The 17,216-nt window shown below is 38.0% G+C and overlaps 1 protein-coding gene across 3 annotated transcripts in view; it reads right to left on the minus strand.

Annotated features, from left to right (window-relative positions):
* Nucleotides 1-233: 233 nt before the first annotated feature.
* The window catches only part of Fam120c (family with sequence similarity 120 member C), a 125,602-nt gene continuing 108,619 nt past the window's right edge, over nucleotides 234-17,216 (minus strand). For 2 of the 3 annotated variants that reach the window (XM_071606782.1, XM_027950205.2), the window contains exons 12-16: nucleotides 14,597-14,806; nucleotides 12,960-13,161; nucleotides 10,713-10,851; nucleotides 10,257-10,314; nucleotides 234-5,153 (exon numbers count right to left, since the gene is read on the minus strand). In XM_071606782.1, the coding sequence (XP_071462883.1) occupies nucleotides 4,899-5,153; nucleotides 10,257-10,314; nucleotides 10,713-10,851; nucleotides 12,960-13,161; nucleotides 14,597-14,806 (864 nt within the window). In that variant the 3' untranslated portion in view covers nucleotides 234-4,898. The remainder of the gene's footprint in view (nucleotides 5,154-10,256; nucleotides 10,315-10,712; nucleotides 10,852-12,959; nucleotides 13,162-14,596; nucleotides 14,807-17,216) is intronic. The other variant, XM_027950206.2, reaches the window with a different exon arrangement.

Consider the following 17,216-nt stretch of genomic DNA (forward strand, 5'->3'; position numbering starts at 1 on the left):
TTCTGTTTGGGAAATGTCGAGTCAAAGGTGCCTGTAGAACATCCAAATAAAGAAGTTAACCATGAAGCTAAATATTCTCTTCCTTTTGATTATTCTTATATGGGATCTCTTAGCCTGATATTCTACAGACTCCACAATTTCTGTGCAACATTTCTGAATTGAGACAAGTATGTTCCCCCTTTGTAGAAAGGGATCCAGAGATGGGAGAAGAAATCAAACTTCACACACCCAAAATTGTTCCACAATATTTTTACTAAAAGAATAGATTTTTATTAAGCGCTGTAAGTTTCTTTCCATCAGCATTAACAAAACAACAGACCAAATTCCATCACAGAACAACTCCTGAGACAGTCTCGTTCCTTTCTGAAACATTTCCATTAACTCCTGCAGTTTCCCCAAAGAAGCATCCATTCAAACTTACATTAATAAACTATGGAGCTTTTGTGGTGAGGTGGGCCAAAAAGGCAGGGAATTTGGAATCTGGGAGTGGGAAAGAGAAATACGTATTATCCATCCACTAAACACACTGTCAAGAGCACAGGAGAAGAGATAGTAACACAGGAAAAAACAATGAAAGAATTTCTTACTTTTGTCAATAACATCATTTATCAGGGAACACTAAAAAAATCACTGACTCCTTGCAGTTAAAGTTTCTTTACCTAGTGTGTTAGTCTAAAGATAGAATAGAATAAAATAAAAGGTAGGAGGGGAAGTGCCTTCTGGGAAGTAATTAAAATGAAGTCATCAGATTTGGCAGGGTTATGAGATTAATAAAATCTGAAATATTTAATTTGCTTCATTTACATGAAAATTCACTAGTCATTAGTTACTACCAACACGGACAAAAGAGCATCTATAAAAAGTACAGGGGGCAATATCAAAAGCTGAAATGGGCACCCTAGCACAGGGGATGTTTTATTTTGCTTTTAACTCGGAGAAGATAATTTTGTAAAAAAAATGACATTATTTTCTTAGAACATCAAAATAACCTTGGACAATACTGAAGATAATTAACAGTAATAGGGGAATAGGTGCACTGAGCTCTCTACCTGCACCAGCAGACTACTGCAATAAGCCAAGGGAAATGAAAAGAGAAAGTCAAATAAGAAGATGCCAAAGTCACCAGAGGGAGAAAAATATAGGTGACACACAATGGAACAGTGACAATTTCCCCCCCCCCCCACACCCTGAACCCCAAGCATATTTAGGAAATATGCATCAGGAAGTGAACAAGTATAATGATTAAACCTTAGTAGAATTATACTAACTACTTTAAACTGTGGTCTACTTGTATTGTCATTTCAAAGGAGTGGGGGGCTTAGAGGCTGACATGGTGGCACTGACATGCCCACAGGAGCCTTCTAAGGTTCCAAAGGACTGAATCACCATAACCAAACAGCTACTCCCATATTCTTTCTACCCTACATAAGCATTCCTGCCCCCCCCCACCTTAACCACCCTCCCTTAATGTCTTGTCTGGCTTTCCCAGTGATCAAAAAAGGTTATTGTGACTTGGCTAACAATGTCAGAAAATCAAGATGGAGACAAAAATCAAATGTCCCTAGCCAAAGCAAGTACCACTTCTTGGGCTTTAGTCTACCCAATGTCCTACTGGCTCAGAATGAAAATGATGCAAATGTGCAGAAGTTTGTCAGGCCTGGTCCAGACCAGACTGGCCACTAAAAATGGGTAAGATTTATAGACTGATCCCAAGACACACCAGCAGAAATCAAGGACTACAAGTCCTTGGGGATCAGTGGCTTTACACCACCAGGGTGTTTTTGCTCGTGGTCCTACAAGGTAAGTGGGTCATTTCTGAGAGTTCCAACATGACTCTGTTCAAGAGAGACCACATCACAGTTAGAAAAGGAACCTCAAGTGAAGGATGATAGTCTCTCCAAGATCAGACCCTACCATCCCCAATTTGTCCTCCAATTAGAAAAAGTTCAACTCCCAGCAATGAACCTTAGTTTTTCTGGCTTTGAAGTTGTGCATTTTGGCAGATAAATGAAAATCTAGGCATATGGCCCTTTATTTTCTTTCTTGTAATCTTCTAACTCAAAATGCTGAATTCAAATAAAAGTCACGGTTGCAGGTAAACCACTTGTTTCACCCTGGGCCAGGCTGGAGGATAGTAGAGGTGTGTGGAAGGGAGAAAAGCAAGCCTTTTGGCAAACTGGAATCATCTTTGTCAAAGCAGCAATTTTGCCTCTCACAGTGAATGCCTACAAAATAAGAAGTCTTCTTAATGCTGTGAGAGTTAACAATACTGTCATCTGATTGTGTCAGATAAGATTCAAGATGCACAGAACAGCAACTGAAAAGATACCTTACATTTAACTCCAAGTACTTCCTATTATAAAATGAATATATTATATGTATATATATACATATACATATATATATATATATATATATATATATATATATATATATATATATGTATATATATATTCATTCACTTACAGCTCAGTGATTCTGATTACTTTTAGAGCTCCAAAGGATTCATCCCTCCGTGGCTCAGAAAGAAAATTCCAAGCCACCTAAATTTACTACAAATTCCTTCCCTTGCTGGATACAGAAGTCCTAACCTTCAAGATGTTGGCAAAAGGTTGGGATGGTCCAAGAGAAGAAGGGGTACTAAATCAGGGGAGCTAATTCCAAAGAGGTTTTGGTACACTTTGTTACTGCTTATATCTGGCAAGGTGTACACTCTTGTCATCCTTCTTTGGTTTATGTAAGAAGTATCTGGGCAGGGGACAAGGCACTCCAGGGCTCCTTCCCTCTGCAATTTGTGGCTTCTAGTAAACTGGGCCAGACTAGGATTAAACAGTCTGAGACTGTTTTCAATTTCTCATATTGTCATTGTAAGTGGGCAATTAGCAGCCTTCTGGTCTGAAAAAATAAAATCACCAAGGACCTGCTGTGGGTTAAGGTGCATGGGTTTTTTTTTTTTTTCAAAAAGAGAGAACCCTGCTAGAAGTCTATAGTCAGTTATAGTCTAGTAGAAATGGTACTTCTTGGGCAAGAATATCATAAAGCCCAAAAGGAGGTGTGTGAGGCTGGAAGCCTCAATTCCTGAATGAAGATACGATGCTAATTTGTTATAAGCCATGTTTCCACCCCTCATATTTTGGCTGTCCAAGGAGGGAAACTGGAAATGTAAAGTTGTCTCAAGATTATCTCCAGCAAGGAGGAACAGCCTCTTTATCCTGGGCAGATCCTAGCCACATGGGGGGCTAAGAATCTTTTACAGAATGCTTCCCAAGGCCCAGGACAGAGTCCTCTGAAGTCTTCCTTGCAAAGGAAATGAAAAGATCCGGTAGTCAAAATGTCAATGAACAAATGAAACAATCTAGGCATGTAAAATCAAATTGTCAAATTTCCTCACACTTCCCTACCCCATCTTTCCAATGTTAGTCTTCCCTCCTTCAGGGATTTCAGGTCTATCTATTCTCACCTGAAGCCAATTTGATGTTGGAGTTCCAGAAGAGATTTGCTTCAAATTGGCTGAAAGCACTTTCGAATGGTAATTACCTCCCATCCTCCTTTTCTCTCTAAACCTTCTTAAAGAAACACCCAACTCTTCCCAATCCCATTCCAACCTCCTGTTTTCACCATATGGGATGTGAGGGCTCTGTTCAAGATTAAGCTTGTAACAACCCAAGTGTTGTTCTGAACAGGCAATCTCTGGAGAGTACTTTGTGTCTGATTTAGAGTAGCCCATCTTCTCATAATTGCAATGGGCTGTGACTTAGTAAGGATTTTAGATTTAAAGTGTGATCTTTTGAAACCCACCACTCCATAGCAGTGGAAGCATTTCTGGGAAATTCAGTAAATCTTCTGGGACATCACCATGTATGTATGTATGTGTATGCATACACATATACACACACACTTATATATATATATATATATATAAAATATGTATAGATAAATAGATCTGTCTCTTTATATAAAGGGTATGTGTATGCATATAGATACACGCATTCATATATACACCCACCCACACACCCATACACACACATACACACACACATACACACAGAGTCTTTTGAGTCCCTTTCGTACTCAGTTTCATAACATTGATTCCCACCCTTTCAGGGTGTGGGCAGCAGAGAGTGGGTGAACTGCACCACATCTTCTATTTTACAAACAATGCACTGGTTGAGAGGCAGGAAAAATCTGCCCAGTACTTTTCCGACTCACTTGAATCTCCCAGTACAAAGGCCATTGGTAGTTTTTTTAAGTGTATAAAATAAAAAATAAAATAAAATAAGATAAAATAAAATAACCAATACTACTCACTTCCCTGAAAACATCTACCTATCTGATTGTCAGGCCAGAGTTAGAGGTGGTATACAAAAATCCTGGGGTATGTGAGGTGGGAGAAAGAGTGAGGAGGAAGTGGATACTGATTATATATCAAGGTCAGCCCCTTCACTTCATAGAGGAAAAATAGTGAGCAAGCCATAGACAGCTGTTCCCTTGACCCCACAGGTTTATCACGTAAGTCTGCAAATGAATGCCATGATAGATACTCAGAAAACCAAAGCTGGAACTTTTATATAGGACTTTACATGATAACACCTGCTTTCTGACAGTTACTGCCTTACTAGCCTCCCAGAGGAGATAAAGAGAATATTGGTACTATTATATTAAATTTGAGAATTGAAACTAGTTTTGTTGCTATTCACCTTTAACCAGAAATTCCCTGGGTCCTAGGTCGGGGGACCCAGAATAAGATAGAGAAGGGGAATAGATGAATTCAATAGGATATCTTATCAAAATCCTGGATAAATCTAGGGCAAGCATTTATAGCCTCCTCTAACTTGGGCCTAGAATCAGAAAAGTATAGTTTTCCCCTCTTCCTGACTGGTGAAGCCATCTTCAGCTTGTCATTCCTCTTTCCGTTGTGCCACAGTTTCTAGTTTTTGCTCTTGTAAGCGGTTCTTCTCCCCATTCTTCACAGGGAGGCAGCGGTTACCATTATTACACACGTTGCTGTCTCTGGATAAGGCACATTGTGATGGAGCTGGAAGACGATGATCACTCTTCTCTTCCTTGATCAATGTGCCATTGTTTCCGTTTACCTGTGAGCGGGACCGCCCTTGACGAAGCTCCAGGGATTTAGAAATTCCATCTGAAGAGCCCTGTCAAAAACAGAGATAGATGCTCAGTGGAAATGTTAATCTCAAACTGGCTAGCCATTCCCAAACATGTTCATAAACAAACCTGAGGAAGTTGGTTCAGTTCTTTAAAAATACAACACAGATTAAAGCTTGACACTGAATATCAATACTATCAGGATAGTATTCTGATAATTGCCTGAGAATTTAGGGTAAAACAGATTGATCTGACTAAAATCTGATGGCAATGATAACACAATAATGACACAGGTACTGCTTACCAAACTTTACGATATATATATTTTTTTCTTCTTTTTTTTCCTAATACTGGGGATTGAACTCAGGGGCACTTTAAACACTGAACCATATCCTCAGCCCTTTAAATTTGTTTTTATTTAGAGACAGGGTCTTATACAGGGCTTTACTGAGTTGCCAAGGCTGGGTTTGAACTCGCAATCCTCCTACCTCAGCCTCCTGAGCTGCTGGGTTTACAGGTGTGAGCCAATACCCCTGGCATGTTTTATTTTTTTTAATACTTATAGTGATCTAAATGGTAGATATTATGATGTCCCATTTATAAACAAAGAAGCTGAGTCTCAGGAAGATGAAAGTAACTTGCTTAAGATAGAAAGTGGTTGGACCAGAATTCCTCTTCATTTGTGTCAGCCTCTAGTCTCTCAACTTCCATGCAAAATAGTCTAATGCTGTGATTGGTTGTATAAATAAAAGGAAAAGAAAAAAACAGATTTATGTGTAATATTCCACAGAATCTTATTTTTTTATTTTAATTTTTGTTGTGGTAAAAATATAACATAAAATTTACCATTTTAACTACCAGAGGATCTTTTTAAAATTTTTATTTATTTTATCTAATTACAAATTATACATATTTAATGAGACAGTGTGATATTTCAACAAATGCTTACAGTATGCACTGATCAAATCAGTGTAATCAGCATTTCCCTCTCTTTTTAAATTTTTATTGGTTCTTCTTATAACTAAAAATAATCACTTATTTTTCTTTTAATCCCAAGAATGTTAACTGCTATTGCAAATGACATTAACTGCATTACCTTGCGGGCTAGTGCTGATTCTTGATGAATGTTAGTAGGAATAACAGTAGTTTCTGATTACCATGTGGTTAGACATGCTATACAGTTTCCTGTTCATTTTCTAGATAAGACAATAGAGTCTCTCCCCCACAAAAAACAATAAAATGACTTGCTTAAGGTCACTAGTATGCCTAGATTTGTATCCAAGCCTGTTTGAGCCCAGAGGCCTTGTTCTTTCCAATAAGGTACAATACATAATGGAAAGCTAATACCTGTTGAATTTGTGGTTGATTATAAATAACACCTACTAATTTTCATTGAGTACTTCCCATGTTCCAGGCTCTGTGCTACACACCTTACATATGTCATCTCATTTAATCCTCACAACCCTGCAAGGTAGATAATATTTTCTCTATTATATTCATGAGGAAACTAGGGCATGAGGTTAAGTAACTTGCTCAAGGCCACAGAACCGGTAAATTGCAAAGCCTGATGCAAAGCTAAATCCTTGGGCTTAAAGGTCTATACAACATGGAGGTTACTAAGAAGTGTTGCTCAAGAAAATGGAAATAAGATGAAACTAGTAAAATCCACACAAAGGATGGAGTGAGCTATCTGAGGGAGTCCACAAAGAAATAAAAATATTAGAAACAAGTGACTTAATAACTTGAGAACATATAAAACAATGATGATCTCAGAAGAGAGGACTATAGAATAAGATTTAGTAGGCTAGAATAATTAATTATCTCATGCCCTGGAGAAAGTGTGACTGCATAAAAGGCGAGTCAGCAAGGTAGCAGCAGCTCCGTCTAGTGAAGATGCCTTAGCTAAAAACAAGGTCAACACAAGGATTTCCCTCTAGAATAGAAGGAATCATATCTACAAGAAACTTAAGATCCTGCCATCCCTTGTTTTCTGTCACTTTCTTCATCTGTAAAATAGAGACTAATAGTATATACTTCATAGGTTCCTGTAAGGATTCAATGAGACACTCCATGTAAAGCATTTAGAACATGTTGTGTCTTGCACAACTCAAGTGGTAACTAACATCATTATTCTGATTCTATGGCCCCAAGAAAATTTCTAATACTGTAGTCTCTCTTCTATTTTAAACTTAGAGAAAGAAATTTCTGGCAGTAATGGTTAAGGATATGTGCACTACAGTCAGCCAGACCTGGGTCTGACTTTTGTCTTTAACAATGAGTCATTATGCTGTGTTGGCATCAATTCAGGACAGGGCTCTGGAATCAGTTAGCTCAGACAGGAATGTTATCTCTGATAACTGACTTGATGGATAAGTTGTGGCAAGGTCCTTCATTTTTCTGGGCCTCTGTTTCATCTTATTTTAAATGGGGAGTAATAAGTACCTTACAGGGTATTCATGTGGCTTTGATGAGCTCATACATTTTTTAAAACTTTTTTTTTTTAGTTGTAGATGGACACGATATCTTTGTTTTATTTATTTATTTTTATGTGGTGCCGAGGATAGAACCCAGTGCCTCACGCATATAAGGCAAGCACTCAACTACTGAGCTACAACCCCAGCCAGAGCTCATACATTTTTAAGAGTGACTCCAAAAGAGCATGTGTGCAATACATTGTAATAATAATTTCTTATCATAAATCAGTACTTACTAGTACTTATCTCTTAATTCCTTCCTTTTCCCCTACTGCCCAGTCATAACGTAAGTGGTATTGACACTTTTGTGATCCTGGATGGTATGAGTCAACCACAGAGAAATTGATCTACTCCTTTTGTGCTAAAATTAGAAGATTTTTTTCAGATTTTACAGCTGAGGATCAAATCCTGAATCATGGTGAATTCACCAAAACTGTATCTTCTTGTGGAAACCTATGTGGCTGACTAATTTTCCATCTAGCTGCAATCCTTTTTACCTTAGTGAGCAGTTTCTGGAAAAAGGTGAGCAGCTTTAAAAAAACTCCCAAAATAGTGGAGCTGAGGATGTAGATCACTGGTACAGTACTTTCTCCCAAAATCACTGCTCTCTAACTTTGGGTGCATTATAAAATGCTTTGTGTGATATTCCAGCTTCAATTTTTGCTTAAAATAACATTAAAGAAAATTTTTATTCTTTGAGGAAACATTAGATGTTGGAGATTAGCCTGGATGCAGTGAGGGTGGATGGTATATAGGAGAGTAGATTTACTATTGAGAAGTGATGACAAAATTGCTTAGGATTAGAGACTGCATTTAAAATGTATGGGGCTTGGTGGAGAGCAGGCCCTCAAGAGTTTTTTTTTTTTTTGTAATACTATGAGAAGCCTAGCAGTTTTGAGTTCAGTACCAGATTTTTATTTTGTAATTCTGAGAATTGAACTCAGTTGTGCAAGTGCTAGGCAAGTGCTCTATCACTGAGCTGCACGCACAGCCCCTATATGAGACTTTAGATCAGTACAGGAATAGTTTCGCATAGTCTATATTTTGAGGTGGGGGGGAATGTCTAATAAGGATCAGTGGGAACTATGATATAGTTCAAGGCATAGATTGGAAGAAAGTTTAAGACCTTTCTGAGTCATTAATAATAAGCAGAACTACACATACATTTCTCAAAAGAAGAAATACAAATTGCCAACAAATATTTGAAAAAATGAATCAACATCCCTAGCAATCAGGGAAATGTAAATCAAAACTACACGTAGATTTATCTCACTCTAGTTATAACAGCAATAATAATCAAGAATACAAATAATAGGGCTGGGGCTGTAGCTTAGTGGCAAGAGCACTTGCCTAACATGTATGAGACACTGGTTTGGATCCCTAGCACCTCATTAAAAAAAGAACACAAATAATAAATAATGCTGGTGAGGATATAGGGGAAAAGTTATACTCACACATTGTTGGTGGGACTATAAACTAGTATAACCAATTTGGAAATCAGTATGGAGATTCCTCAAAAGACTAGAAATGGAACCACCATGTAACCCAGCTATCTCATTCCTTGGTATTTATTCAAAAGAAGTAAAATTAGCATACTATAAGAATACAGGCATCTCAATGTTTTTAGCAGTACAATTCACAATAGCCAAGTTATGGAACCAGCCCACATGACTACCAACAGAGGAATGAATAAAGAACATGTGATATGTATGCACAATGGAGTTTTACTCAGCCATAAAGAGTGAAATTATTTCACTAGCCAATTAATGGATGGAATCATAAAGCTAAATGAAAAACATGAGACCCAGAATGTCAAGAGTTGAATGTTTTCTCTCTTACATGGAATCTACAGGAAAATATGGATAAAAAGGGGTATCCTATGAAAATAGATGGAAGATCAGTAGAGTAGAGGAAGAGAATTTAGGAGGAAGAGGGAGGGACAGGAAATAGAGGAACTGTGGAATGGATTGACCAAATTATGTACATATATAAATACACCACAGTGAAAGTATATGTGTGTGTGTATGTGTATGTGTGTGTATCCAATTTAAAAAATCAACAAATAAATAGAAGGAATACCAGTAGAATAGAGGAAGGGGAACAGGGGGAGAGATGAGAGGAGGGAAGGGGGAAGTACTGGGGACTGAAATGGAGCAAATAATATTCTACGCATGTATGATTATGTCAAAATGGACCCACTATTATGTATAACTATAATGCACTAATAAAAACATTTTAAAAACAAGCAGAATGTTAATGCCCCCTCCCTTTTCCACATTCAGCAAAGTGCAAAACACTGTTCAAACATTTCTGGTGGCCCCTTAGAAGCTTAGGCAGACTGTAGGCAACTACACTGTTCATTACACTCTGGTACCTTTCTGTATCTATGTAGAAAATACTATGTTAGACACAGGTCTTTAGGACACATTTGAATCTGCCTTGTGGCCTCATTCAGGGTTAAGGATGTGCCTCTGCAGCCCTGCAGGAAGAGTTCTAGGCAGGCTAACCCTCACTAGACTTTTAGAGAGGAGGGGAATGGAATCAAATGCCTGGAGAAGATATGACAACTTCCTTCCCTGAGTAGCTCAGGTTTCCATGTCTGTGATGTCTGGCAACTCAGTTAAAAAAAGAAGATTATCAAACAGAAAATAAAGAGTCTCGACAAAAGGTACTTACTTGTTTATTTCCTTTTTTGTGTCCTTTGGATCCTCTACCAGTCTGCTCTTTTCCATGCCTTTAGCAAGTGGGAGAAAAAATGATCATGAGAAACACAAAGCCCACATCCATATCATTTTCACTTGGTTAGCTGCTCATCTCCTCTAGGAAGTTTGACACAGCTTAGTTAGATGCCCCTCCCCAGTTACTATTATAAACCTATGTTTCTGTCCTTTTCATATTATATTACCATATAGTACATATACTGTATTATACTGTTCCACTTTCTCTAGTACAAAACTTTTTTTCATCAAGGCAGAATATTTAGTATATGTTTGCTGAACTAAACAGAAAATTGGCTTTAAATATGGATAGTTGGTTAATGCCTCTTACCATAATAGAAGGATTCAATAGCTGGTCATTTCCCAAGGGCACCTTGATTGACACTAGCTCATACCAACCCATTTGAATACATACCCCTTTCCTGGCCCACCGACAGAAACCACTTGCATGCCAAAGGATCCTCGGCCTCTGGAGGATCTGCTGCCAGCCCACTGGCCCACCACCATACCAGCAATCTCCAGTTTTCCTCCTTGGGGTGGGATTGGATGGAGACCTGGCAAGAGAGGAGGAACAGCAGCAAAGAATGCTAAGTGCAAGGTCCTACAATCTTATCTCCATTTCTCTCTGATAAGAAGACTATGCAAATAACATGGAGTCATGATGGAAGCAAATATAGGGGGAGGTGGTAAAAGATCTGTATATGTATGGGTGTATATATATATATATCCATTTTAATAACAGGTATGAGTGATTTCATTTTTGACTATAGAGCCCAGCAGTAAGAATTCAATATCTGTTGAATATTGAAGTCAGAATTCAATATCTGTTGGAATAATATCTTAAAATATAGTTACTAGAAAATTATAGGTTAAACCCACTCTTGATACAGATATGTATCACTACCCACTATACGATTAGCCAGACAACCAAACTAAACAGGAAAAAAAAGAAGCTAGAATAACAGCAATTTATAATTAAAAAGCAAGAAAAGTAATAATTGAAACTCAGGACCATTCAAGACAGGATGGTAATATAGTTATTTAAGACAGAGGAAATTCCAACTCTGTGTATGTAAACCCACAAGCATAGCTGAGGTTTGTAATATGGCCATCAAAGAATATGTATAGAGTTCTAATAGGCATTTTAGTTTATGGGAAAAAAAAAACCCAAAGGCAATAACCCTTAACTCATTAATCAAGTAGTTAGCGAAGAGCTCTTTGTTTGTATAAAAGTGAGAATCCCAGGAGGTAGGAACTATACTCTTAAAAGGGGCAAGGAAAATTTATATTTCTACTGTGTCCTTTTGGGAGGAAGGAGGCTACCATGGACCACCACTACCTGGAGACTATAGTATTACTGGTAGCTGGGACAATGGTGACAACCTCCTGAGAAGTTGGCCATAATTAAGATGACTTCTGAGACTTACAGAATAAAGACAACACACAAAGAATCAAAGAAGAGCTGGGTGTGATGGCATGTGCCTCTAATCTCAGCTACTTGGAGGTTGAGGAAGGAGGATCATAAGTTCCAGGCCAGACTCAGCAAGTTAGACCCTGTCTCAAAAACAAAACAAAACAAACAAACAAAAAGGCTGGGGATATAGGTCAGTGGTAGAGCACTTGCCTGTCATGTGCAAGGCCCTGGATTCACTCCCTGGTAACATAAAACAAAATGAAATAAAAACAAATAATCAGAGGAGAGATCTGTAGAACCACTTTAAAGTAATGAAATAGCTAGTTTCCTGGATTTTAAGATTTGATTATTACCCAACTGAAGAAGAGCTGACTTTCACACTGCTCATCTAGCCCAGCTTTGAACTAAACATCCATACTGAATTTTGTGATTCCCCAAAAGATCATTTTTAAGAGAGGAGCAATGAACAACACACACATTCAACATAGCAATGACACTCTCACATGATCACAGACTCATGCTATTTCATGTTAAAAGGTTCTCATTAAAATATCCTGTTTCACCAGGAGACAGGTTGCTTAAAATATCAGGTTGCTTAAAATATTAGGGCTACCTAAGCATGCTTGTTGATTTCTTGTTAAGGAGCAGCTCAAATGTCACCATAATTTATACATATATGTATATGTTTACATGTATATGTGTGTATTTGTATGTATATTTGTGCATTTATTTCCCCTACTAACCTGTAATCCTTTGGGAGGCATGAACAATGACATTTACATTTATCTCTATGCTTCTGGAGCAGAAGGAAGGGAAATGTGTCAGGTCAACCCCCAGAGTAGAAATGGCTATATCAAATAATTTATTCCCATTGGTCATTTATTCCTACTGCTCTTCCTGCAAGCTTCTGTGCAAACATACAGATCCAGTTCATATGAATTGTAGTTCTTAAAATAAAAAAGTCAATCCTGTTTTTTCTGTCAGTCACTGTGCGAGTTTGGTTGGTTAAAGTCAAATTCCTGGGGACCAACTACCTCTATGGAGAGAGGTCTGGGAATCCATAGGACTTTCTTTCCCAGTCTGCATCCCTCCATCTCAAATAGGATGCTCCTCAAACTACCACAACAGAGCACAGAATGTAAATGAAGTATGATATATATGAAACTGGTAATTCTGTAATAGCAATGAGTACTGGTTGGTTATTATGAAATGAATTGGATGGTAAATACCTCATTCTGACATACTGACCTGCAAACCCTCGGCTCCTTCCTTGAGGGGGAGGTGGCATTGAACCCATGGCTCGGGAATAAAGTGAAACAGGGTACAGAGAGGGCACCATAGGAGGCACAAAAGTAGGTGATGGAAGTAGAGCAGAAGGTGGTGGATGATTCATGTTGACTCCTTCAAGGATACTCTGTCTCATCTTTTCCACTTTGGTTGCCAGGTCAGCCTTCAAATAAGGAGAAAATAGTAATAGCAGCTGCCATCTTTTAAACTTCTCCTATGTTTCAGGCTCAGTTATTGAGCACTTTAGGTATGGCCTCACAATTCTATTCCCATTAAGGGAATTGACGTCTGGAGTTAAATGGCTTCAGGCCACACACTCAAGAAGCCCATCTAACACCAAAGCCCTCACTCTTCTCATGAAACCACACTACCAATCATATTAGTATTGACTGAGGGTTTGTGAGGCACATTAACTAGACCAATGAAAACAAATATAACAATAAGAATTTACTGATGGTCTCTTACATGGCCAGCAATAGGATAGATAATTTATTTTTATCTTATTTTCTTTCTTTTGTTCTTTTGAAATGTTGGGGATTGAACACAAGTCCTTGTGCAGGTAGGTTAGGTCATTTTTTAAGGGACAGGTAACAGAATTAGGTAAAAGAGAAAAGAACAAAAACCCGATATATAGGAAGCCTTAATTTCAACTTTCTCCCCTATCTGCAGGATTGGAGACCCTAAGTTCTGCTTAGGCTCAAACTTCTTTTGGAATGGGTAGAATAGTAAATATATTAGGTTTTGTGTGTCACACTGTGTCTGCCACAATTACTCCACTCTGCCACTGTTGCATGAAAGCAGAGGTGATATGCAAACAAATGAATGTGGCTGTGTTCCAATAAAATTTTATTTACAAAAACAGGGGATGGACTGTCTTGCAGAAAACAGGAGGCAGACTGAGTAGCTTGCTGACCCCTGCTCTAAAATCTCAGCTAATTCCCTCCAAATGGATGAAAGAGTGAGTAATCTTTCCACTCCCTTGTCTTTTCTCACTTTTTCCAAAATTTGGCTGTAAAAATTCTTCCACTTCTACCCTTTCATCTGCTTTACCTATTTCTAAACAGTTTCATTACCAAAAAAAAAGATCATCACATGCAAAAGTGACTTACAGTTTTTGTAAATAAGGGAAATGAAATCCTAAGAGTTAGAGAAAAAGCATATACTATGACTGAGTATTCCATGGGGAAGAAATATGAAAAAGGACATGATTACTTCAAGCTCATACAAAAACTTTCAACAAGCTGGGATGGTGGTGCACACCTGTAATCCCAGTGGCTCAGGAGGCTGAAGCAGAAGTATCACAAGTTCAAAGCCAGCCTTAGCAATTTAGCAAGGCCCTAAGCAACTTAGCAAGACCCTGTCTCAAAATAAAACATTAAAAAAACTTTCAACATATGATTTTATAACATGTACATTACAAGATTATACTTGGGGTTTGGGGCCATGTTGGTTCAATTAGGTTAAGGTTAGAAACACTTTTCCCACTTCTGCTCCCTCCCTCTCCAATGTTTCAGCTCTTTTTCCTCTCCCTGCCCATTCATTCATTCCCGTTCAGCAGATTAGAGATGGCCCTCAGCAACTGCCCAATGTGCTGGTACCTGGCCATCGCAGAGTTCAACCAGGGATACTCGTTCTCGGCCTGCTTTAATGAGCTTGCTCTGGAACAGCTTGCCATCAAAGTAAATCCAGGGGCAGCAGTGCTCCCAAGGGACTGGCTGGCCACAGGCATCATTTGCAAAGAGAGCTGTGTCGACCCCACTCATGAAGAGGGCAGCAAGCTGAATCCCTCGGGCATCCAGTTTCTCAATCTGAAACAACCATAGAGGAGAAATTAGTATTAAAAAACTAGGGTTGAGGGCTGGCTCAGCAGTAGAGTGCTTGCCTAGAACGTGCTGGGCCCTGGGTTCGATCTTCAGCACCACATAAAAATAAATAAAAAATTAAAGGTATTATGTCCAACTACAACTAAAAAATTAAAAAAAAAAAAAACACAAACTAGGGTTGAGCATCCCTAATCTGAAAATCTGAAATCTAAACTGCTTCAAAATATGATACTTTTTGAGCACAGACATGATCCCACAGGTGAAAACAACCACACCTGGCCTCACATGACAGGTCACAGTCAAAATGCAGTTACCCTAAAAATATCATAGAAAATTACCTCCGGGCTATATGTATGAGCATATACAACACAAGTGCATTTCATGTTTAGACTTGGATCTTAGCTCCAAGATATCTTATTAGGTATATGTAATACTTAAAAATCCAAACAAAATCTGAAATCCAAAACAAATCTGGCCCCAAGCATTGCTGATAAGGGATATTCAACGTGTACTGTTACTGATAACATTTATTCTTATTCCTGACAAAGTAGTTCTTTCTTTTTATTTTTTTCAGTGCTGGGGATTGAACCCAGAGCCTTGCACATGCTAGGAAAGTGCTCTACCACTGAGCCACACCCCCGGCCCTTCTGTCATGCTAATTCTTGCAGTTAAATTTGAACATGTGCTTTTTAATACAGACCTTTGAATGCACAATTAGCTTTTATCTATGTTTTTCCCTGAGATGACTTGAAAGTTACTCATAAGGTTAGAGGATATCAACTTTAAGAATCTATTCTAAGAAGTAGAGATGTGAATAAAATTTTATCCATAAAGATGCTAATTATAACATTACATATAACAGGGGAAAACTATAAACATTATAATAATTAAATGATACATCCATATGATAAAATATTTACTAAAATTTATAACCTACAGAAAATATATGTTATATTGTGGGAAAAAAACACAATATAGTCATCACTTGGTATCACTGGGGATTGGTTCCCAACAAGCATAATGAAATTCATATATATTCAAGTCCCTTTTGTATTTGCATAACCTACACATATCCTCCTATATACTTTATAGCATATAGATTATGTATAATTCCTAATATTCAATGTAGATGAAATGTAAATAGCTGTTATAGTGTATTATTTAGGGAATAATGACAAGAAATAAAGTTTACACATCTAGTATTAATGCAACTTTAAAAAAATATTATACATCTGTGGTTGGTTCAATCTGCATACACAGAAACTGTGGCTATAACTACTTAAGAAACATCAATATGCATGACAAAAGTCTGAAAGAGTCAATCCTCAGCATAACACACACAAAAAAACCACTGGAAGAAAACATCAACAGTTTTCACAGTGGTTATCTCAAGTTGGTATGTTAGATGGCTTCAATAGGAAAAAGGTAAGTATTTTCAGGTGCCTGCTAGATGTGGTTGGGCATCAGGAGCTGCTCTACCATCCAGCCATACTACTTTACTCCAAAAAGGAAACACTTTTTGTCCTAGGATGATTGCATCTTTCCCATAGTTGATCTGAAATAAATTAAGATTTTTGCTATTGTTGTACTGGGGATTGAATCCACAGCCTTATAAAGGTGAGTCAAGAGCTCTACCACTGAGCTACATCCCAGCTCTTATTTTTTTTTTGTATCAGAGATTGAACCCACAGGTGATTAACCCTAAATTGATTAGGACCTCACTAAGTTGCTGAGGCTGGCTTTGAACTTGAGACCCTCCTGCCTCAGCCTCCCTAGTCACTGGGATTACAAGTGAGCATCATTGTGCCTGGCTAATTTTTTCAATTTTAAGACAGGGTCTTACTAATTTGCCCAGGCTGTCCTTGAACTTTTGAACCTCCTGCCTCAGTCTTCAGAGTAGATAGGATTACAGACATACAACAGTGTACCCAGTTTAAATTAAAATTTTACAAGTATTTTTCTTTTTTATTTATTTTTTATTTAAAAAAATATTTATTTTTTAGTTTTTTAGAGGGACACAATATCTTTGTTTTATTTTTATGTGGTGCTAAGGATCATACCCAGTGCCTCATGCATGCCAGGTGAGCACGCTACCACTTGAGCCACATCCCGATCCCTATTTTTCTTTTTTTAGTACAAGGGATTGCAAGGGATTGAACCCAGGGCCTCTTGTATGTTAGGTAAGTGCTACAACTTTGAGCTACACTCCTATCCCCAAGTATTATTATTATTATTTTTTTTTGAGAAGAGTTCTCCTTGTTACCCAGTTTAGTACTCCTGGGCTCAGGGGATCCTCCTGCTCTAGCACCCAAGTAACTGGGATTACAGATGTGTTGTCACTGAACCCAGCTCAGTTTTGCAAATCTTATTCATTTGATCTTCTGGTTTACCTTAG

The sequence above is a fragment of the Marmota flaviventris genome, chromosome X, assembly GCF_047511675.1.
Source record: "Marmota flaviventris isolate mMarFla1 chromosome X, mMarFla1.hap1, whole genome shotgun sequence".
NCBI classification, from domain to species: Eukaryota; Metazoa; Chordata; class Mammalia; order Rodentia; family Sciuridae; genus Marmota; species Marmota flaviventris.